Source organism: Culex quinquefasciatus, chromosome 3, assembly GCF_015732765.1.
Source record: "Culex quinquefasciatus strain JHB chromosome 3, VPISU_Cqui_1.0_pri_paternal, whole genome shotgun sequence".
Lineage (NCBI taxonomy): Eukaryota > Metazoa > Arthropoda > Insecta > Diptera > Culicidae > Culex > Culex quinquefasciatus.
In genome coordinates this window covers 83,055,730-83,079,372 of record NC_051863.1, presented here as the reverse complement: position 1 = coordinate 83,079,372, position 23,643 = coordinate 83,055,730, and the positions used below count along the sequence as shown (strand labels likewise).

The window sequence follows — 23,643 nt, the reverse complement described above, 5'->3', positions numbered from 1 at the left end:
TTCATTTCGAGAATTTGCATGATTTTTTTAAGACGTAGAGGCGCCTCCAGTCAAATTTTTATATTGCATATTCGTATTGAAAATAATTAAGTCTAAGGGACGCGTCCAGTTAAACTTTCATAAAAATGTGGTAGTCATAGGGACGCCTCCAGTCAAATTTTTTGTATCGAGAATTTTCATGTTTTTTTCAAGTCATAAGGGCGCCTCCAGTCATTTTTTATAAAAAAAATAATATGATTTGTTTTAAGTCGTAGGGGCGCCTCCATTCAATATTTCATTTCGAGAATTTGCATGATTTTTTTAAGACGTAGGGGCGCCTCCAGTCAAATTTTTATATTGCATATTCGTATTGAAAAAAAATAAGTCTTAGGGGCGCCTCCAGTTAAATTATCATAATTTTCATAAAAATGTTTTAGTCATAGGGGCGCCTCCAGTCAAATTTTTCATATCGATTTGAAAAAAAAATCTCTTTGGCATTTTAGCAACATAGCTAAAAAAAAATCGGCCCTTCGGGCCGAGGGGCGCATGGGGTGTAACTAACTTAATTTGCCAGGGGGGGGTTAAACCCCTAAACCCCCCCCTTGTACACGGCCCTGATGGGGGGGAGGGGAGGGGTGATAAGTCCTAATTAAAAAATTAAACTTTTGCTACATATTTTTTTTTAATTAAATATACTTTATTGAATCTTTCTTATAATAATTACATTTGGTTTACATAATAAGTGGCCAGCTGTGGCTCTTCAGTTTTAGTTTGTTTTTCGTGATTTAAACACTGTTCATTTTTATAACTTAAAAAGTATATGATTTATCATTTTTGTAACACTAGGTACAATGAGGAAAAAAATGTTAAGAAAATATAACCTAACCTAAAACTAACTTAAACTTACCATAAACTATACCAATCCTTGAATTAAGAGGTATTCAGAAATAGCACATTTTTCCCTGAATTTCAAACATTTTTCTTGAATCTTCTGATCCAACATTTTTACTTCTGCTAATTCATGAACCTCACTTGATCTTGTCCAGCCAGGAACATTCAAAACCATTTTGAGTACCTTGTTTTGGACACGCTGGAGCTTCAATTTATGAGTTCTAGCGCAACACTCCCAAACAGGTACTGCATACTCAAAAACGGGGTAAATTATTTTTCAAAGATAGCTTTAATTTTCTGTTAATAAAAGGATACAAACACCTGATGAGAATGCTACACTTGTTCAATATTTTATCTACATGCTGCCGAAACAAAAGTTTTGAGTCAAGTATGAGACCTAAGTAGACAACTTCCTTTGACCAGGGTATCGAAACATCATTCATTTTAATCAAAACATCTTCCTTTGGGGCAAATCGGGCCGATTTGGAAAGAGGAAAAATGATAGTTTGAGTTTTGGCTGCATTTATGCGAATTTTCCAGTCGCCAAAGTATTCGGAAAGAACGTCAAGACCCTTCTGAAGACGGCCAACTAAATATCTGGTTATTTTACCCTTATAAATAACGGCAATGTCATCAGCAAAATGTGACAACACACCATTACCAGGAAGAGTAGGCAAATCAGATGTAAAAATGTTGTACAGAAGTGGGCCAAGAATACTTCCTTGGGGAACCCCAGCATCAATGTTGAATAATCCAGTAGCAATCCCATTCAGAAAAAAAAACCCTAAACGATCTCTCCGAAAGATAGTGCTGGATAATTTTGATAATATACACACAGTATGTAAAAAAAGTATTTACAGTATGTAAAAAAAGTATTTACACCCCTTGGGCACTATGCACATTTTGTGATGAAACATGTAACAATTTAAAGTTTGACAGAAACCTAGTACTACGTTTTGTTCAGAAACTCATGCCGAACATTTTGCTACAAAAAGCTCATGAAAAGATATTTTCTATAAAAAGTTATATAACAAATACTATTACGAAAATAAAAAAGGTGCAAAAAAAGTTTGTACACCTTTCGAAAAATTAACATAAATAATGTTATTTGTTGACAAATCACCATAAATCCAGTATCCCAACTCAAAATAGGCTTCCTTGACTGATTAAAAAAATAATTTGGATTAAATATAAAGTTTACTAACTACTTATTATAAAAGTTTATATAACTCTGGAAATTCTATATAAAACTTATCTAAACTTAATTTTGCAAACTTTCAATTTAACTAAATGTCAATATACTACCATAGAATTGCTAAATAAACATTTTGGAGTAGGAATAACACCGTTTTGGGGGTCTTTGTAACGATAGAATAGATTTTTCGTTGGAATTTCGTACCAACCCGGAATTACGTCGTCGGAAAATCCGCCGGCATCCGAACCGGTCCAGGATTCACAAGTCAACCTATATGGCATCGGAAAGGGCATAAAATTTCCGATCTTTTGATACCCATACATCCAGGTTTTCTATAAAAGCTACGTTTTTAAATACCTAGGTAAAAACGTTGTTATGGTTTCGTTTGAGCAACCTGGCAAAAATGTATGGAATTTCGTAATTTTTGTTCTCGTGGATCAAACTTACTTTTTGCCCAGGTATTTAAAATCGTGGGTTTTATAGAAAACCTGGATGTTTTCGTGAGCTTTTTGTAGCAAACTGTTCGGCATGAGTTTCTGAACAAAACGTAGTACTAGGTTTCTGTCAAACTTTAAATTATTACATGTTTCATCACAAAATGTGCATAGTGCCCAAGGGGTGTAAATACTTTTTTTACATACTGTACATTGGAAAACCGTACAAATACAGTTTATGTATCAAACCATCATGCCAAACATTGTCAAAAGCCTTCTCAACATCCAACTAAGCCATAGCAGTTGATTTAGACTCAAGCTTATTCTGCTTGATGATTTTGGTTACTCTCGTAAGCTGATGAGCAGTATTATGTCCCTTTCGGAAGCCAAACTGCTCGTTCAAAATTATATTATTATCGTTGGTAAAATCCAAAAACCTTGAATAGATGACCTTCTCAAAGAGTTTGGACAGACTACTCAAAAGACTAATGGGACGATAACTTGTTGGCGATGTTGGATCTTTTTGAGGCTTCAAAATTGGTATGACTTTGCCCAGCTTCCAATTGGTAGGGAAGTAACCAAGTTGCAAACATTTATGGGTAATTCTCTACCAACTCACACGAAATCGGGAAAAGTTGCCCCGACCCCTCTTCGATTTGCGTGAAACTTTGTCCTAAGGGGTAACTTTTGTCCCTGATCACGAATCCGAGGTCCGTTTTTTGATATCTCGTGACGGAGGGGCGGTACGACCCCTTCCATTTTTGAACATGCGAAAAAAGAGGTGTTTTTCAATAATTTGCAGCCTGAAACGGTGATGAGATAGAAATTTGGCATCAAAGGGACTTTTATGTAAAATTAGACGCCCGATTTGATGACGTACTCAGAATTCCGAAAAACGTATTTTCATCGAAAAAACAATAAAAAGTTTTAAAAATTCTCCCATTTTCCGTTACTCGACTGTAAAAATTTGGAACATGTCATTTTATGGGAAATTTAATGTACTTTTCGAATCTACATTGTCCCAGAAGGGTCATTTTTTCATTTAGAACAAAATTTTTCATTTTAAAATTTCGTGTTTTTTCTAACTTTGCAGGGTTATTTTTTAGAGTGTAACAATGTTCTACAAAGTTGTAGAGCAGACAATTACAAAAATTTTGATATATAGACATTAGGGGTTTGCTTATAAACATCACAAGTTATCGCGATTTTACGAAAAAAAGTTTTGAAAAAGTTACTTTTTGCGTTTCTCTTTGTTTCGTCGTCCGTGTCTGTCGCGGGTGACCATGAACGGCCATGATCGATGACGACCAACTTTTTTAAAACTTTTTTTCGTAAAATCGTGATAACTTGTGATGTTTATAAGCAAACCCCTTATGTATATATATCAAAATTTTTGTAATTGTCTGCTCTACAACTTTGTAGAACATTGTTACACTCTAAAAAATAACCCTGCAAAGTTAGAAAAACACGAAATTTTAAAATGAAAAATTTTTCTAGATGAAAAATGACCCTTCTGGGACAATGTAGATTTGAAAAGTACATTAAATTTCCCATAAAATGACATGTTCCAAAATTTTTTACAGTCGAGTAACGGAAAATGGGAGAATTTTTAAAACTTTTTTAGTGTTTTTTTCGATGAAAAATACGTTTTTTCGGAATTCTGATTATCATTCTGCCATCAAATCGGGCGTCTAATTTTACATAAAAGTCCCTTTGACACCAAATTTCTATCTCATCACCGTTTCAGGCTGCAAATTATTGAAAAACACCTCTTTTTTCGCATGTGCAAAAATGGAAGGGGTCGTACCGCCCCTCCGTCACGAGATATCAAAAAACGGACCTCGGATTCGTGATCAGGGACAAAAGTTACCCCTTAGGACAAAGTTTCACGCAAATCGAAGAGGGGTCGGGGCAACTGCTGTGTGAGTTGGCGGAGAATTACCCTTATTGAAAATATTGGCTAGATGTTGAAAGAACTGATCACTCTGTTTTTTCAACACTAGATTAAAAATGTTATCAAAGCCAGGAGCTTTCATATTTTTCATTTGTTTTACTGCAACTTTGACTTCCTCACCAGAGACATGAGAATCTGCTGGAAATTCAAAGGTAGAGTTATTAATTGATGAAATACTATTGGCGACTGATGTTTCTTTACGGCTGATCATGGAAGCGCCAAGATTATGAGAACTAACGGAATGAAGCCCAAGTGCATTTGCCTTTTCCTCGGATGTAATCAGAACTTTTGAAAGTTTCCAAAATGGTTTTGAATAATTCCCAAGCTGGCTTACATGTTTTGAAAATTCTTGATTTCTGATATTGTCCAGTCGGTCTTGTATGATTTTGTTCAAATTGTTCACTGAAATCTTTTTGTCATAGTCCCCAGTCCGTTGATATTGTCTCCTATAAACATTCCTCAGTCTAATCAAGCTTTTATTACATACGTACTACATAGTTCAAGAAAGTCAATGTACCATAAAATTATCTCTCAAAAAAAAATCTATGGGTAATTCTCCATCAACTCACACGAAATCGGAAAAGTTGCCCCGACCCTTCTTCGATTTTCGTGAAACTTTGCTCACGAATCCGAGGTCCATTTTTCGATATCTCGTGACGGTGGGGCGATACGACCCCTTTCATTTTTCTGGTTTTTTGCTTAAGACACGTTTTTCAGTGATTTGTAGCTCGCAACCGTGAAGAGATAGAAATTTGGTGTCAAAGGGACTGTTGTGTAAAATTAGACGCCCAATTTGATGGCTTACTCAAAATTACTAAAAAACGTATTTTTCATCAAAAAAAAGTTAAAAAATAGTTTTAAAATCGCTGCCATTTCCCATTACTCAACTGTCAAAAATCGTGAGACATGTCGTTTTATGGGAAATTTAATGTACTTTGCAAATCTGAATAAAACCCAGAAGGGTAAATTTTCATGTAGAACAAAAATTTTCATTTTAAAATTACGTGTTTTTTCTAACTTTGCAGGGTTACATTTATGAGTGTAGTATATTCTACAAAGTTGTAGAGCAGACAAAAACAAAAATTTTGACACAAAGACGTAAGGGATTTGTATGTATTCTTAACGAGTGATCAGAATTTTACAAAAAAAAATTTTGAAAAAGTTATGTTTTTGACTTTTTTGTGACCAGTTTTTCGAATTTTTAGCCCCTAAAACTCAATCGTGTGCTTTTGAAAGTATTTTTTTCGGAAAGTACAGCTAATTTTGCATAAGAATGACCCCTTGGACGATTGTTGTGGCTTGTGCATTGCGAGAATCAGATTTTTTTTTCAAAAAAAAATATTTTTGTGAAGAGTGAGTGTATTTGATTCCCGCTTTATCCTCCAGGCCTTCTATCGGATGAGGAGGTAAAACGTCGGTCCATTTGCGTAAAACAGGTTTTGACTGACTCATAACCTTCGGACGCCTAGAAATGAGCAGAAACTTGCAACAGAGACCACAAAAGACTCGGGGGTCGTTAAAGTTGATTGCTTTGCATTTTTACATAAAATAAGCGAAAAATCTCTTTGTTCCACATACGGGGCAAAGGTACGCACTTTATTTTTTAGAGCAATTGCCTGGTTCTCGAGACACAAGCAATTTGTGGTAAATCCTAGTACTCAGTTTTGTAGGCATTTTATAATGGTATACTTTGGTACAGGGCTGAGCTGTAGGTTAGTCGTTGACTAACAAGTTCTTTACAAAAAATGTCGCCCTCCTTAAACAATTTGGCGCCCTTAGCAGGGCCCAAGAGAAACTTTGCATTTTGCAAATTTGCGAAGTTGCCGATGTGTGCTGCGCCTTCATGAAAAAGATAAAGCGCCTCCTCAGGAGGCCCTAGGGCGTCCAAAATACATTTTTTGCAAATTTCAAAAAATGGTATTTGGTAAACAGGTCGAAATATTTAATGGTCACCGGTGACAGAGTGGTAATCATTAGGTGCGTACTTTGCCCGCTCTCTCGAATAACTTCATTAAACTGAAATATAATGTTTTCAAACACCTCAAACAACTGAAAAGCACCCACCTCCTAAAACCACCAAAATCAAACTTCGAAAACTCGAGAGACATATCATTGTATGCCAAATTTAATGTTCTGTTTGAAGTTGCAATATTTTGAACATATTGAATATTGAAAAATGTTCAAAACTTTATTGACGTAGACTTACGTCTTTGTCGAAGGTACTGGGGTGTCATTCCAAAAAACCCGGGCCGAAGGCCCTGGATTACTGCGTCATCCGTCAAACGCTTATATCTTCCTTCCCTCTAATCGAATCGACACGATTTATGTTCCATTCGATTCGAAAATTATTCAGCAATTTGCTATAAAACTTTCATTGTTGGCAAAATAGTTTAACTATTGAAACAATTGAATGTTTTAAAATGTTTTCAAAATGCACAGATTTTGCAAGCAAAATGAGCGCTTCCCACTCACGGACGGGAATGTCAAGTACCTATTTTGAGGGGAAAATCATCCGAGCAACGCGACCGAGTGTCGGTCGCGAAAAAGGAGGGGAAGTAGCGGGCTGAAAGGCTATATAAGAACGCGCGCCAGAGCCCATTCTATGATTCACGTCTCAGACGTCGGACCGGCAGCAGCAGCAGCAGGAAAGCTCAGCCCAGAGCAGCAGCAGCAGGAGAGACCAGAGCAGCAGCAGCAGGAGAGAGACCAGAGCAGCAGCAGCAGGAGGGAGGGACCAGAACTGGAAAAGAAGCGCGCATCGCCTTCTCGTCGTCACCGTCAGCCAGTTGCCTCTCGATGGCCGGACCGTTTGGATCTTTCGTGGTTGCCGTGGTTCGGAGTTGCCTCACTCCCCGTCCCTCGTCCCACCCGGGACGAGGCATCAACGAGATGAGGCGCGCGCCTGCTGCCTTCCGCTGAAGAGCCTCTCGTGGGTCAAGCCGTGGCTGTGAAACAACAACTAGCTCGTCGCATTCGCGGCGAGCGCTTCTGAAAGAATTGCGTCGTGTCCAATTCCAAACTGTTGAAAGAGTTGCCTAACTCCCCGTCTCTCGTCCCACCCGTGATGAGTCGGTGAAATGCCTTTCAGGAACTAGTGTTGGTCTTCGGGGGTGACGGATTGTACAGCTTTCTGAACCCCTCTCTCCCCCACATTATGGTACCAAATTTTCATTCGATTCGCGAAAAAATCGTTTTTCGTTTTTCTCTCCTCCATTCGATGTTTCCATTGTTTAAATAAGGCTTTCTAGTCAAAGATTTACCAACACATTCAAAGTATGGTTACACAACAGTTGAGTTGACTGGAGTGTTAAGTTCTGTTTTGTCGGGGGGTCCATCTCCCATTTACGATCTTATTCCGTTAATGTATTTCAAGTATCTAGCTAATTCTTCAAAATTAAGATATGGAAAACTCAATGTCCACATCTCAAAACTTTACGTAGTCTACGCCATTCCGGTTATGTCTGTGACATAACTACTTTGACTTTTTTTACCGATTCTCAGCAAAGCAACACCAAAAAGTCACTTACGATTTTTTAAATGAAAAAAACCTTACTTAATCCACCCTTAGGTGGTTGGTGCCTTCCTCACATTTAGAGGGTAATGCTATCCAAAATAGATTGATTCATTATTCATACCATCAGATTGGGTAGTCAGATCTTCATAATTCAGGGCACTTATGTACTTATTATTTTTGATGGGGTTGTCAGATCTTCAATCTTTTGAGCTCGTTGAAAAGGTCTTTTAATTACCTATTCAACGACAGGTCGCATGATAGATCCGGATAACGTTTTCATCAAAATATCTGAGATCCAGCCTCTAAAAAGTGCATAAATAACACTTAAGTGCTTATAACTTTTGATAGGATTATCAGATTTTCAATCTTTTGAACTCGTTGGAAAGGTCTTTTGATTACCTATCCAATGACAGGTTGCATGATAGATCCGGACAACGTTTTCATCAAAATATCTGAGATCCGGCGTCTAAAAAGTGCATAAATAACACTTAAGTGCTTATAACTTTTGATAGGGTTATCAGATCTTCAATCTTTTGACCTCATTGGAAAGGTCTTTTGAATACCTTTCTAAAAATGTATGACATGACGGGGTTTCTTACAAAAACCACCCTTTTTACAATCTTCCGGACTTTTGCTAAAATTGTTTTTTTAGCATAACTTTTGAAGTACTTAACTAAACTTTTTAATTTTCAATACCGACTTATGGGACCCCAAGACGAATCGAATGAGACCAAAACGGTTCAGCCAGTTCCGAGATAATCCAGTGCAATTTTTTTTGATCAACATCCCACCACACACACAGACATTTGCTCAGAATTTGATTCAGAGTCGATATGTATACATGAAGGTGGGTCTAGGAGGTCAAATTTAGAATTTCGTTTTTCGAGTGATTTTATAGCCTTTCCTCAGTAAGGTGAGGAAGGCAAAAATAATTTTCATTATTATTCAAAAACAGTTTTGGAATTCGAGCGAGAAGAAGAAAAGCATTTCTCGTTCACGAGCGAGGGAGAGAACTTGTAGTATATTTCTCTTCTCGCTCGCGCCCGCATTTTCGTTCGCGTTCTCGCTCTCGCCGCGAGCGCTCGCGAGTGCCTCATGCTAGCCGTTCGTCAAAATTTGTATATCAGGCTTATAAATGCGAACCAGGCGATGGTATAGAGGTGTAACTTCAATCGCTGCGTTGTTTTTTTTGTCCATTTTTAACACGTTCAACTTCTCGCGAACGGGCAATTCTGGCTCGCGAGAAAGCCCGTTCACGAGCGGAGGAGAGCAGGGCAATTGCTGAGTTTCTCTCGGCAGCTCGAGACTCGCGGCGAGATCTCGAGGGAGAGGATTTTTTCTCGCGAGAATACCAACACTGTTCAAAAATTTCAATGTTCATCATATGCGCTTTCTTACCAAAAATATTGGCCAAATAGGGTCTGCAAACCATTGTTAGGGAGAGGAGTTTTTTCATGAATCTGCTCCTTTCGATGTCTCGTCATGGAAAGAAATTGCTGGCAAAAACTCAAATTTCAACCAATTCGTTCAGTTCAAAAAAAAGCAAAAGATTTGTATTTCAATTTGTGATAATGTGTAAGACATCAAAAGTTTGAAAAAATCAAACTGGCAAAGTTGTAGCGATTGTGTTAAAAGTCCAGTTTTATGATGTTGTCCCGTAACATTACATTTTCATTTCTGGGGAAGCACAGGTACAATATTGTTTATTCTACATACCATTTCTTTGAAGGAGAATTAATTATCTTTCCAAATATGTAAAAACATTGGGGGTTTCTCCTTTTTTTCGCACTACAGCCAAAACGCTGAAAAAAAAAACTTGGGATTTTTTTAAAGGAGTCGAAGAATCGGTCTTTCTGCCTTAAAGGTAATGAAGCTATGGTATGAAAAATGTTGTTTAGGACCCCAAAATGAACTGAAAAATTGCTGTGCTGGAAAATCGATTTTGTTATTATATCCTATTGCCCCATATTGTCTTAGCCCCATGCATCCCAACAGAAAAACTCAAATAAATTTGCTTTTTTCTTGATAAAGAAGATCGCTGATCGTGTGATTTAGTGAGGGAGGCAACAACAATCAAAATTCTATATCATTTTTCCCAAAAGGTTTCGCTCAACTAAATCGTATCACAAATTTCGACTTTTTCATAAACAATCGACTCTCTGGATATCGATCTTCTTGATAATTATATTAAAAATTGATCCAGCTGTCAATAAATATGTCAGTCCCTTCAAGAAGCTTGGCGTACGTCGCTTTTTGACGTTCCGAGAAAAACGCCTTTTAATGTTTGTAAACAATAACAAACATGTTTTGTGGGGTTGATCATTTTGTGCATCGTCCTGAAGTTTGGTTGAATTGATTGCTGGAGTCCCGAGTTATAACTGAAAATGTTTACAGTAGTCGAGCTCGTTCCTGTTTCAAACGCGTTCGGACCTGAAATCCCTTTGGCCAATTGTCGCACTTACATCAATTTTTTGGCTGTGTCAAGATAGCACGACAAGATTGAAACTTCTTTCATATGAAAAGTGACAAAAATGCACGGAATGTTATTCGGTTTTTATGGATTGAAATCGAATTTTGTGGATCTTTGAAGATCAAAATGTGAGGCATTGTGAGCTGCACAAAATGGCGTTCTTAACTTAATTTGGCCCAAAATGCACGTACGACAAGTTAGCACGACAACGACGATATGTTAGTTTGGCGGTTTACAAAGTTAATAATGAAACTGAAATTAAAATTGTTGTCAGCAATCTTCTTTTTATAATTTGATGCCTTTTAATCTACCTTCAAAATATTATGCCTGTTTTTAAATCTTATTTACCTCATATTTTCTCAAATTCATTTCAGCGGACAGCTCGTTCCTGTTGGCAAATGCTCAAATAGTAGATTTCCCGATTGTTTACTGCAATGAGGCCTTTTGTAAGATTAGCGGCTACAACCGCGCTGAGGTTATGCAGAAGTCGTGCAGGTACGGCACAAATGCAATGGACCACCCGATTCGAGTGGTAGAAATGACAGTTCTCCCATAAGGAATACATTGTAGAAAAAATCAAAAACTGCTCGAATGAAAATGCTCCATTGATTTGCATAGGTGGGATGCCGGTACCGGTATTTCTAAATGTAAATATTTTCAGATGTGGCTTCATGTATGGTGAGCTGACAGAGAAGGATACCGTAACGAGGGTAGAGTGCGCGTTGGAACATCAACAGCATGACCAGTTTGAAGTTTTGCTCTACAAAAAGAACAGTAAGTAGCGTAGTTTAATTTAAAGAATTTATCGTAACATGTTTGATAGCACTTAAACGTTGAAACAAAACACAATGAAAATATGAATGGTATTTGTTTAAATTTTCCAGAAACGCCACTTTGGCTTTTGCTACAAGTGGCCCCGATCAGAAATGAACGGGATTTGGTGGTGCTGTTTTTGCTCACTTTTCGCGACATAACGGCACTGAAGCAACCAATTGACAGCGAGGACACCAAAGGAGGTAAGCCATATAATTTTCTTTCATGTTTGAGCAAGATAAAATTAAAAAAAGAGCAAAAAATTCTTATAATAAGATTTTATTGGAGTATAATTCGATAAGAGGAAATGATAGAACATTGGGCTGAATCGATCAAAAGATTTAATGCAATTGACATCCTTTTCTGAACAAAAGTCAAACTTTTCCTTTCACTGTATCATTATTGTTATAATTTTACCAATTTACTTTTTCGCTGCTTGGCTTCTCTATTTCCTAATACTTTTACACTAACAGTTCTTGGTAAGTTTACTGAACAAATAAACATTCACGCTATACATACTTTAAATCATTAGATTTAGTTATTACTGCTACAACTTATTCTTCTTTTATAAATTTGTTTAAATTATTTGATAAAGTGTACATTTTAAATCCATAAATCATTAGCTTTCTCTCAAATTTGAACCCATTTCATAATGGTGACAGTTATAGGATTGCAAATTTTTTTTTAGACTTCAGAATTACATTCTAACATATCTCCTTATAATGGAAACATGAGTGATTGATAATAGGATTACCTTTACTACGGGCTTTACTCGCTCTTAAGAGCAACAAGTATACTTAGTTTAAAATATTTCAATATAACTAAATATTAATATACACCAAGCTTAGCGTGACACTAGTGACGAAGAGTTAAATGCCTTTCTTGTGGATCGCCTGTCAAAAGGTGACAGGCAAAAGCATTCCCTTTGGGGGCTAAATATAACACACGGGGTGGGTAAGCCGTCTGACACGAAGCATTTTGTTGATGCGTAGTCGTTGGTGGCATGGGCAGAAATAGGGAATCGTAATTTCAACGAGGATTATTCAAATGTTTCCTTCTCACGAATACAAATTTTGATTTACTTAAAAGTATGCTTCTTGTAATAGTTATTTTTGGGAATTCTACTGAAATTATAGCATCTTACCCTACCATTGTTCCCATACGAATCGACTGGAAAATTCATTGCATCAATATCCACGGACGATGACGATACAGGATACAACTATACAGTATGTAAAAAAAGTATTTACACCCCTTGGGCACTATGCACATTTTGTGATGAAACATGTAAACAATTTGATGTTGACATAAACCTAGTACTACGTTTTGTTCAGAAACTCATGCCGAAAATTTGGCTGCAAAAAGCTCATGAAAAGATGTTTTCTATAAAAAGTTATATAACAAATACTATTACAAAAATAAAAATGGTGCAAAAAAAGTTTGTACACCTTTCGAAAAATTAACATAAATAAAGTTATTTGTTGACAAATCACCATAAATCCTGTCTCCCAACTCCAAATAGGCATCCTTGACTGATTAAAAAAATAATTTGGATTGATTATAAAGTTAACTAATTACATAGTATAAAAGTTTATATAACTCTGGAAATTCTATATAAAACTTATCTAAACTTTATTTTGCAAACTTTCAATTTAACTAAATGTCAATATATTACCATAGAATTGCTAAATAAACATTTTGGAGTGGGTATAACACCATTTTGGGGTCTTTGTATCGCTAGAATAGATTTTTCGTTGGAATTTCGTACCAACCCGGAATTACGTCGTCGAAAAATCCGCCGGCATCGAACCGGTCCACAATTCACAAGTTAACCTATGTGGCATCGGAAAGGGCATAAAATTTCCGATCTTTTGATACCCATACATCTAGGTTTTCTATAAAACCCACGTTTTTAAATACCTGGGCAAAAAGTAAGTTTGATCCACGAGAACAAAAATTACGAAATTCCATACATTTTTGGCAGATTGCTCAAACGAAACCATAACAACGTTTTTGCCTAGGTATTTAAAAACGTGGGTTTTATAGAAAACCTAGATGTCTGGGTATCAAAAGATCGGAAATTTTATGCCCTTTCCGATGCCACATAGGTTGACTTGTTAATTGTGGACCGGTTCGAATGCCGGCGGATTTTCCGACGACGTAATTCCGGGTTGGTACGAAATTCCAACGAAAAATATTCTAGCGATACAAAGACCCCCAAACGGTGTTATACCCACTCCAGAATGTTTATTTAGCAATTCTATGGTAATATATTGACATTTAGTTAAATTGAAAGTTTGCAAAATTAAGTTTAGATAAGTTTTATATAGAATTTCCAGAGTAATATAAACTTTTATACTAAGTAGTTAGTAAACTTTATATTCAATCCAAATTATATTTTTAATCAGTCAAGGATGCCTATTTGGAGTTGGGAGACTGGATTTATGGTGATTTGTCAACAAATAACTTTATTTATGTTAATTTTTCGAAAGGTGTACAAACTTTTTGCACCTTTATTTTTGTAATAGTATTTGTTATATAACTTTTATAGAAAACATATTTTCATGAGCTTTTTGCAGCAAAATGTTCGGCATGAGTTTCTGAACAAAACGTAGTACTAGGTTTATGTCAACATTAAATTGTTTACATGTTTCATCACAAAATGTGCATAGTGCCCAAGGGGTGTAAATACTTTTTTTACATACTGTATGTAGCACCCTCTTTGGCCGCATGAAGTGGATATTTGCATGGTTGTGTACATCCGAAGCACTCAGAGGAGATGATGGGAATAAAAAGCGGCTTACCTCCACGCTAAAATTGTGTGCTTGTGTTCAAAACATGCTAGCTTTTGCCTAGATATAATGAGGTCTACCAAAAGATCTGTTATCAACTTGTTGAAGCATAGGAAAATGTTTGATGCCCACTTCTAGATGTTCTTTTTCTTTTCAATAACTAAATGGTTTATTCCTACTCATAAATTTAAAAACTGTTTTGCTGAGAGTTTTTCAGAAATGACCCTGGAAAACAGCTTCTACAATAACGAAAAAAGGTGGTTTTTGCTAAAACCACGTCTTTTGATAAACAATTTCTGAAGTAGTAAAAAGTATGATTCATCGCTATAATTTTCTTGTTATCGCTGGTACAAGGTTGATTATTTTCACTTTTGCGCCTGTGGTGTCAAACCCCGTTTTTCATGGGAATCCGATAAAAATATTTACAACAATAGGCTGTTTGGTCTACATATAACAGGCAACTTTTTTGAAATCCATTCTGTTTCTACAATTACAATCTACAATCCATGTTTTCGCAACGCAGAGAGCCATTACTGTTGAAAAGGGAAAAAAACTATGATTTTTGAGAAATGCATGTGTGTGTGTGTGTGTGTGTGTGTGTGTGTGTGTGTGTGTGTGTGTGTGTGTGTGTGTGTGTGTGTGTGTGTGTGTGTGTGTGTGTGTGTGTGTGTGTGTGTGTGTGTGTGTGTGTGTGTGTGTGTGTGTGTGTGTGTGTGTGTGTGTGTGTGTGTGTGTGTGTGTGTGTGTGTGTGTGTGTGTGTGTGTGTGTGTGTGTGTGTGTGTGTGTGTGTGTGTGTGTGTGTGTGTAGAAAATTATTCCAAATTGGCATTGTTAGACCATGCTAGCTCGGCAACGGATACCCTAATAGCAAACGAAAAATACGTGGAGAATTACTGTATGGTAAAATCTGTATTTTATTCTGATTTTTGTATCAAAGGTCAAATAAAGGCAATACATTTCTTATCATTAACGGGTTTAAACAACAAAATGATGTAACCCACAAAATTGGAAGCGGTCTTACTGCCACGTCGTCAACAGATATAAAAATACCCCTAATGCAAGATCAGGGATCAAATAACACTTTAAAACGAAGGATCATTGAAAAGAGATCATGACCGAGTATGGATTTTCTACTTATTCTGGGGATTATGAACATGTAGTGTCTTGAGTGAACACAGTTTAGAATTGTAAGCAGAGAGAAAGTTTCTTTAACTAGAACCCAGTAAAACGGCATCACTCATGAATACTAAACATGCAACCTCGTTCCCGAATGATTTGCTACGATTCCGTTTATCTGGCCATAGTCAGATTGTGCTGTACATAGCTGCGTGTTTGCCGGGTGGAGCAATTCTCTCCTTCGCAGGGGGTTGTATGAGTTGTGGGTCCACGTGTCTGGTCATTGGCGATGAATGTTTTATGTACCATCAGGGAGCAATGAAATCATCCTCGGTTTGATTTTGCATCCACCGGGACATTCGGGCGGTACGTGAAGCAAAAGCGTCGACAGCAACCGTCAGAACCGTGCCGGATGGAACAGAACAGAAACATCGGGTTGTGCTGTACAGATTTCTTGATTTCAGACGCCGAACGTGTCCGTATCCGGCGAGAAGGGACACATTTTTATTATCATGACTCACGTTTATGCCCGCTTTCGTAGATGGAAGATGCCGTAGAGCCACTAACAATGCTTTCAATTTGGTTTTGTGATCTTTCTCCACTGGCTGTTAATTTACATTTTTAATCCATTGCTCTTGTCTTGTGTTCTCCTTTTTTCGCTGTCATTTTTCTCTCCCAAAGGATTGTCCAAGTTTGCCAAACTGGCCCGGTCCGTAACCAGAAGCCGTCAATTCAGTGCGCACTTGCCTACCCTAAAGGATCCTACCAAGCAATCTAATCTAGCTCATGTGAGTATGCGAAAGACACGAATAAAGTGTGATGTATGACAATTTCAGCTCGAAACTAGTTCAAAATGTGAATTTAAAATTGTGACTAATCAAGCTAACACTGAATCTTAATGTTACGTTCAATAGGCTTTCTATAATCAATCCTTTGTTGAAAGATATAAGGCTAATTGAAAGCGTTCTATCACTTTATATTAAAATGTAGGTTCAACTTTTTTCATCTGCGTGTTTTCAAACAATTTAGATGAACCTTAGTAAGAGTGATCCAGATTCAAGCCTCAGCTTCCACAAGGTTTGCTTGCAAGTTTTCGCTGGAATCTATAACCCCTGTTATTAGAGAGACTCTTTCGAGCGGGTTATTGTCACCATCATTTATTATTCAGCGGTTATTACGGTGGCCTTATATCACAATTTTAATTTTAAATAACATTCCATTCTTTCTCACTCGCTCCTAATGCTTCTCGTCCGTCCTTTCTTTTATCTCTGCTTCTCACACCATGGACTAATTTCGGACTTGTATGCTGTGTGTCCTCACGAATTTCCGCTCGTCTCATCGCTACTGGCGCCACCCCACCCACGTGGCCCTCGTGGAACAACAACGGGCGGAAAAATGTCCTCAGATGATGTCATTAAGTGCCGATGTTATGCCACAATATCGTCAGGAAGCGCCAAAAACACCGCCGCACATATTACTGCATTATTGTGCATTTAAAGCAATCTGGGATTGGGTGATACTGTGTTTAACATTTTATACTGCAATCATGGTGAGTAAACTGTGCTTGTTTACTTTTATGCCACACTTTCCACGAGAATAATTAGCATAACTTGTAAAACTCTTTTATTCGACAAACGTGTCGTATCCTTTCTCTTTCCTACCAGGTACCATACAATGTAGCCTTCAAGAATAAAACATCCGAGGATGTTTCGCTCTTAGTAGTTGACTCGATAGTAGACGTAATATTTTTCATAGATATTGGTGAGTAGTAATTTTATTTATTCTTGAATTAAAATTGTATTAAGCACATAAGTGCACCCTATGATTATAATTTTAACTAAAGTTGACAAACAAAATGTGATCATTTTTTTATCAACTATTTCTAAGAACGTTTTTTGAAACCTCATCATTGAGATGCTCTTAGCAGCGAAACATTTCCAAAATCTGTTGATATATAGGGGAAAGTGGGGCAAGTGTAACAAGCTAAGGAAATGCTCGTTATAACCCATCAAAAACGTTAAAAATTCTGTCGGATTTTTCATAATCATCTTATTCCAGGTCTTGACTAAGGCTTTGATAGAAAAAGTTAAAAGAAAATCCTGTTTTTTAATGTAAAAAATTGATTTTGAAAATTTTGATTTTCCGTACGTTCTTCTCAACTAGTGGGGCAAGACGAACAACCCGTTGGGGCAAGAGGAACAATTCATGTAACAACATGTCAATTTGCTAACAAGTGAACTGTTATCACTTAGATACATCAGATTAGAATGTATTTGAAACGTTTCTTTCATTTTTAGATTAAATGATAATATTTTACTAAAAAAATGATCGTTTTTTACAAAAAAAAATATTACTCAGATGAAAAAAAGGAAATTTTAAAAATATCACTATATTTTGCATGGACAATTTTTTTTAACAACTGTTTATCAGTTTTTAAGTATTTTTATGTATTTTTTCCCAATAAAATATGTTGTTGCAGCAATTCGTAATTTTTTCCATACTAAAAATCCATATGGTACACTTGCCCCACCTGAACAAGATTTTTTAAAAACTCTCAACAAAAATAACTAAAAGTAAAATCATACTTTATAAAAGGTGCAAGTCATTGGTAGGGACACTACTGATCTAGGAAAAATAGCATTTTGATAAAATGAGCCTTAAAACGAACCCTAAGCCTTATTTTGTACTTTCCAAATATTATAAGAAAACAAAGGTTTAGAGAAAAACTTAATTAAATCTTACGCCCCGTGGCGTGTACGTCGTTTTGGCGGATATGTGGTAGCAGTAGTAGTTAATTGCATTGCTAGCAACAATTCCTCATACTGGAAATAATCAAAATTGCAAAAATTACGGCCTTTCGAGCGATTGTTCCTCTTGCCCCATATGGTCGTCTTGCCCCACCTTCCCCTATATTAGCATCTGAACAAATAACAAAGTTTAAAGCGAAGTTTCTGGAGAAAACATCTAGTATTATTTACGAAAATCTTATCGTTTAATCAAAGATTTCCAAAGTATTTTCGAATATGTAAAAAAAATATTTACACTTTAAAAAAATATACAAATAACGTTCGAAACTATTTGTTGTACTAAGTTTACATCAGACATTATTCAATAGTTAAACGACCAACATTGAATTGCTGAATGTTGTTTATAGTAAATGCTGATAAAATTACTCTTGGACTCGCCTCTTTAGATAGATCTAGAGTTTTTTAAAGGTCCTATAAACTATTGTCTTTCATATGTTTATAGGACCTTTTCAACTCAACTCTAATGTTGAAATGCCATAATGTTTTATAACACCGACTCACAAAATTTCGAAGCAGGCTCAACTGAACAGAACTTTGGGGTCACAAAAAACACGTGCATTTTGATTTTTTCAAAAATATCTAAAGAGAACCGAATGTTTTTTTCTCCTGGCTGAATATACTTTTGTTTTCATTATCAAAAAAAAACTAACTAAATCCGCCTATGTGGTTGGAGCCTTCCTCACTCATTACCAACAATGGGTGATATGATGGGGTTGAACCAACGTTGCAAGATTATTTTGTGGGAGATCTGTATTTTCTTGAAAATAAATCTGTATTTTATCTGTATGTTGTCGAATTCGAAGCCATAGAAGACATTTTAAAATTTTTAACAACAGATTTAAGCTTTTGTATCATATTAAAGCATAAATTATTTACTAAATTGTTGAAACATTCACCTATAACCATTTCGTCGCCGTCGTGCTAACTTGTCGTACGAGCATTTTGAGCCAAATTGAGTTAAGAACGCCATTTTGTGCAGCTCACAATACCTCATCTTTTGACCTTCACAGATCCCCAAAATTCGCTTTCAATCCTGAGATATTCAACGAAATCCGAAAAAACTCCATGCATTTTTGTCACTTTACATATGAAAGTAGTTTCAATCTTGTCGTGCTATCTTGTCACTCCCTGAAAATTGATGTAAGTGTGACAACTGGCCAAAGGGATTTCAGGTCAGAACGCGTTAGACACACGTACAAGTTAGACTACCGTAAACATTTGTAATTATAACTCGGGACTCTAGCAACCAACTTCAACTACTCTTCAACTTCGGGACAATGAACTCAAGCGCGTTTGTTATTGTTTACATTGCGTGCTATCGTTTTTGTTTATTCAAGGTCAAACCTTTAAACGCGTTTTTCTCGGAACGTCGAAATGACGGGTGCGACAAGATAGCACGAAGACGTCGATTTTTTAAAAATCTGTATATACAGATTTTTGAGATTTCTGGGATCGAAAAATCTATAATATACAAATTTATCTGTATATCTGGCATGGCTGGGTTGGACACAAATTTCATATTTCTTTAGATCTGGAATAAAAATGTACATAAATATAACTTGAGTGGCTATATCTCGAGACAGGGTTGCCAGATCTTCAATATTTTGGACTCGTTGGAAAGGTCTTTTGATAACCTAACCAACGATGAGTCGGATGGTGGATCCGGACATAGTTTACATACATTTTAATGAGATCCGGACATATGTGAAAACACACTTTTATATATAACTTTTGAACTACTTATCGAAACTTCAAACAATTCAATAGCGATGTATGGGACCCCAAACCAAGTCGAATGCAACCGGTTTGATCAAAATCGGTCCAGCCAGTGCTGAGAAAACTTGCCAAGAAATTTGGGAACATACATACATACACACATAAACACATACACACACATTCACACACACACACACACACACACACACACACACACACACACACACACACACACACACACACACACACACACACACACACACACACACACACACACACACACACACACACAGTAATCCACTTTAACGGGTCTTTTGTGGGCTCTGTTGCAAGTTTCTGCTCATTTCTAGGCGTCTGAAGGTTATGTGTGGTGAGTCACCCAAAACCTCTTTTACGCAAGTGGACCGATGTTTTACTTCCCCAACCGATAGAAGGCCTGGAGGATAAGGCGATAATCAAACCCGCGCCCCATAGCATCTTAGGGATCGGCAGCAGAAGCCGCTAACCACCGCGCCACGAGGCCCTCCTTTATTGTCATATTTTGTATATTTCGAAAATGGTGTAATGTGAACAATATATGTAACGGCGTTATTTTATTTTTATTATTCTATTATTGTAATCATTATTTCCAACAAAAATAAGATTCGACGAAAAAAAATTAGCGATAACACGTATTTATCGAATATTCACTAAAACCAAATTATGTTTTAATAAGAAAATGCTCATTATTAATATTAAAGCTGAGGCATGCATTTTTAATCGTATTCAGGTAATCGCACTAAAATTTCCATTGACATTTTGAAGTTTTTGAAAAAAAAAATACCACAGATTTCTACCTAAGTCAAATTTGAACGTTTTATAAAAAATTGTTGATGAAGGTTTTGACGATATTTTCTAGTTTCACTCACATAGAAACGTTTGAAATCGTTTTGATTATTAATATTATTGAACAACATATTTGTGTCGTAAAATGGGGATTCAAATATTAATACATCATTAATTTTTACTAGCTACAAAAAGATTAACTTTGAAAAGCATAAATCACTTAACATGTGGTCAACGGGCCATTTTACAAGATCATTCAAAATGGCCACAAAAAATCACCTCGCAGACCACGTTTGGCCCACGGGCCATGCTTTGACCACTCCTGTTGTAGAAAAACCATTCGACCCTGTCTTAATCTTTTTGGAAAAAAAACATAATGCACGTGTTTCTGGGGAACCTAAAGTTCATCACGGTATGGCGGAAGCAAAATACTATAAATCGAGACGACCCATGGGAGATTTATACGTAGAAAGTTGTGTTTTACTTTCCTCGTTAAGAAAATGTTCTATTCAAAATATTCTATCGGTGAAAAAAAAATGTTTTCCCATATAAAGTTTCATAGGCGGAGGCGCGTGGTGGCTCAAGTAAAAAAAAATATGAAAAAAAAAATAAAATTTCGAACATATTCTTAATCAGGAAGGTGAAACACAACTTTCTACGTGAGCAACTCTCTACGAAATCGGCCGATTTCGACCATTTTTATTTTTTGTATTTTTTGATTTGACTCAAACTTTGTGGGGGCCTTCCCTATGACCAAATAAGCTATTTTGCGTCATTGGTTCACCCATACAAGTCTCCATACAATTTTGGCTGCTGTCCATACAAAAATGGTATGTAAATATTCAAACAGCTGTAACTTTTGAGTGAATTTTCTGATCAATTTGGTGTCTTCGGCAAAGTTGTAGGTATTGTTGAGGACTTTTGAGAAAAAATAGGTACACGGAAAAAAATTTGCAGATTTTTTATCAACTTTTTCACTAAAACTCAATTTCCCAAAATACGTATTTTTGATTTTCGAGATTTTTGATATGTTTTAGGGACAAAATCCGCAACTTTTGAGCCATAGAAACATGGTCAAAATCTGCCGCCGAGTTATGATTTTTTGAAAAAGTAGTGATTTTTGTAAAAAATCGAAGTTTCATGCAAAAACAAATTTGACATTATTTTTTGATGCAAAATTGAATTTGCAATCGAAAAGTACTTTACAGATTTTTTGATTAAGGGCTCCGTTTTCAAGATATAGCCACCGAAAGTTTGATTTTAGCGAAATATTTGCAGTTTTCCAATTTTTAAAAATAGTGACCATGAGTGACCATTTCTATAAATATTTTTTTTGAAAAGTTCAGAAAATTTGCTATAAAATTGTCTAAGAGACATTGAAGATTGGACCTCTGGTTGCTGAGATACAGCGGCTTAAAGAAAAAGAAAATTGAAGTTTTCTAAGTCTCACCCAAACAGCCCACCATTTTCTAATGACGATATCTCAGCAATTAATGGTCCGATTTTCAATGTTAATACATGAAACATTCGTGAAATTTTCCGATCTTTTCGAAAAAAATATTTTGAAAATTTTTAAATCTAGACTAGCATTTTAAATAGGCGTAATATTCAATATTTGGCCCTTTTAAAATGTTACTCTTGATTTAAAAAATTTCAAAATATTTTTTTCGAAAAGATCGGAAAATTTTACGAATGTTTTATGTATTAATATTGAAAATCGGACGATTAATTGCTGAGATATCGTCATTAGAAAATGGTGGGCTGTTTTGGTGAGACTTAGAAAACTTCAATTTTCGTGTATCTTTTTCTTTAAGCCGCTGTAAGCAACCAGAGGTCCAATCTTCAATGTCTCTTAGACAATTTTATAGCAAATTTTCTGAACTTTCAAAAAATATTTATAGAAATGGTCACTCATGGTCACTATTTTTAAAAATTGAAAAACTGCAAATATTTCGCTAAAATCAAACTTTCGGTGGCTATATCTAGAAAACGGAGCCCTTTAACAAAAAATATGTAGAGTACTTTTCGATTGCAAATTCAATTTTGCATCAAAAATGTCAAATTTGTTTTTGCTTCGATTTTTACAAAAATCACTACTTTCAAAATCATAACTCGGCGGCAGATTTTGACCATGTTTCTCTATGGCTCAAAAGTTGCGGATTTTTGTCCCTAAAACATATCAAATCTCGAAAATCAAAAATACGTATTTTGGGAAATTGAGTTTTAGTGAAAAAGTTGATAAAAAATCTGCAAATTTTTTTCCGTGTACCTATTTTTTCAAAAGTCCTCAACAATACCTACAACTTTGCCGAAGACACCAAATTGATCAGAAAATTCACTTTACAGCTGTTTGAATATACCATTTTGTATGGACAGCAGCCAAAATTGTATGGAGACTTGTATGGGTGAACCAATGACGCAAAATAGCTTATTTGGTCATAGGGAAGGCCCCCACAAAGTTTGAGTCAAATCAAAAAATACAAATAAAATCCATTTCCGGTTTTGGTAGAGAATTGCTCACGTATAAATCTCCCATAGGTCATCTCGATTTATTTTATTTTGCTTCCGCCATACCATGTCATGCTTCCCCTCGAGTTGAGCCTGTGCTGTTCTGTAGGTCATTGTTATCAGGTAGTGGACAAAAGCAAAAGAAAGATGCAGTAGACATCTTCCGTTTGACGGTGGTGTATTATTTAGTTCATATTTATTTTCTTTCACCTTAATGACTAAATATTACATCAGTACATTTATTTAATATCATAATACTATGTATGTATTGGACAAATTTTTGCTGTGTGCCTTCGTAAAATTTTGAAATATTTCATGTTTTTGAAGGTCAACTTGGATCGTGGTTATGTTTTAGGAAGAGGAAAGTCTGAACGAAAAAAAACTGTACAAGATGAAAGTATATTAAACGTTGAAAAAATATAATTCTTCATGTTATGATTTACAAATCTATATCTTGGGAAATTGACAACAAAATTTTGTGTTTATGTATTAGTACTCCAGGACTTGGCCATGACCATAGTATAAGTTATTCACACAATTGACAGCATAATTTTGACTAAAAATTGGGTGAAATAGTTTGCAACTGTACAACTTGCGGATCCTGAGCATCAAATTGTTTACAGCCGTT

General features: G+C 36.0%; 1 protein-coding gene across 1 annotated transcript in view; it reads left to right on the top strand.

Annotated features, from left to right (window-relative positions):
- LOC6034010 (potassium voltage-gated channel protein eag) overlaps positions 1–23,643 on the top strand; it is a 48,100-nt gene that overhangs the window by 13,912 nt on the left and 10,545 nt on the right. Inside the window, 7 exon segments of the mRNA XM_038262778.1 lie at positions 10,812–10,932; positions 11,099–11,211; positions 11,322–11,453; positions 11,724–11,729; positions 15,841–15,947; positions 16,565–16,708; positions 16,824–16,920. Coding sequence (XP_038118706.1) covers positions 10,812–10,932; positions 11,099–11,211; positions 11,322–11,453; positions 11,724–11,729; positions 15,841–15,947; positions 16,565–16,708; positions 16,824–16,920 — 720 coding nt within the window.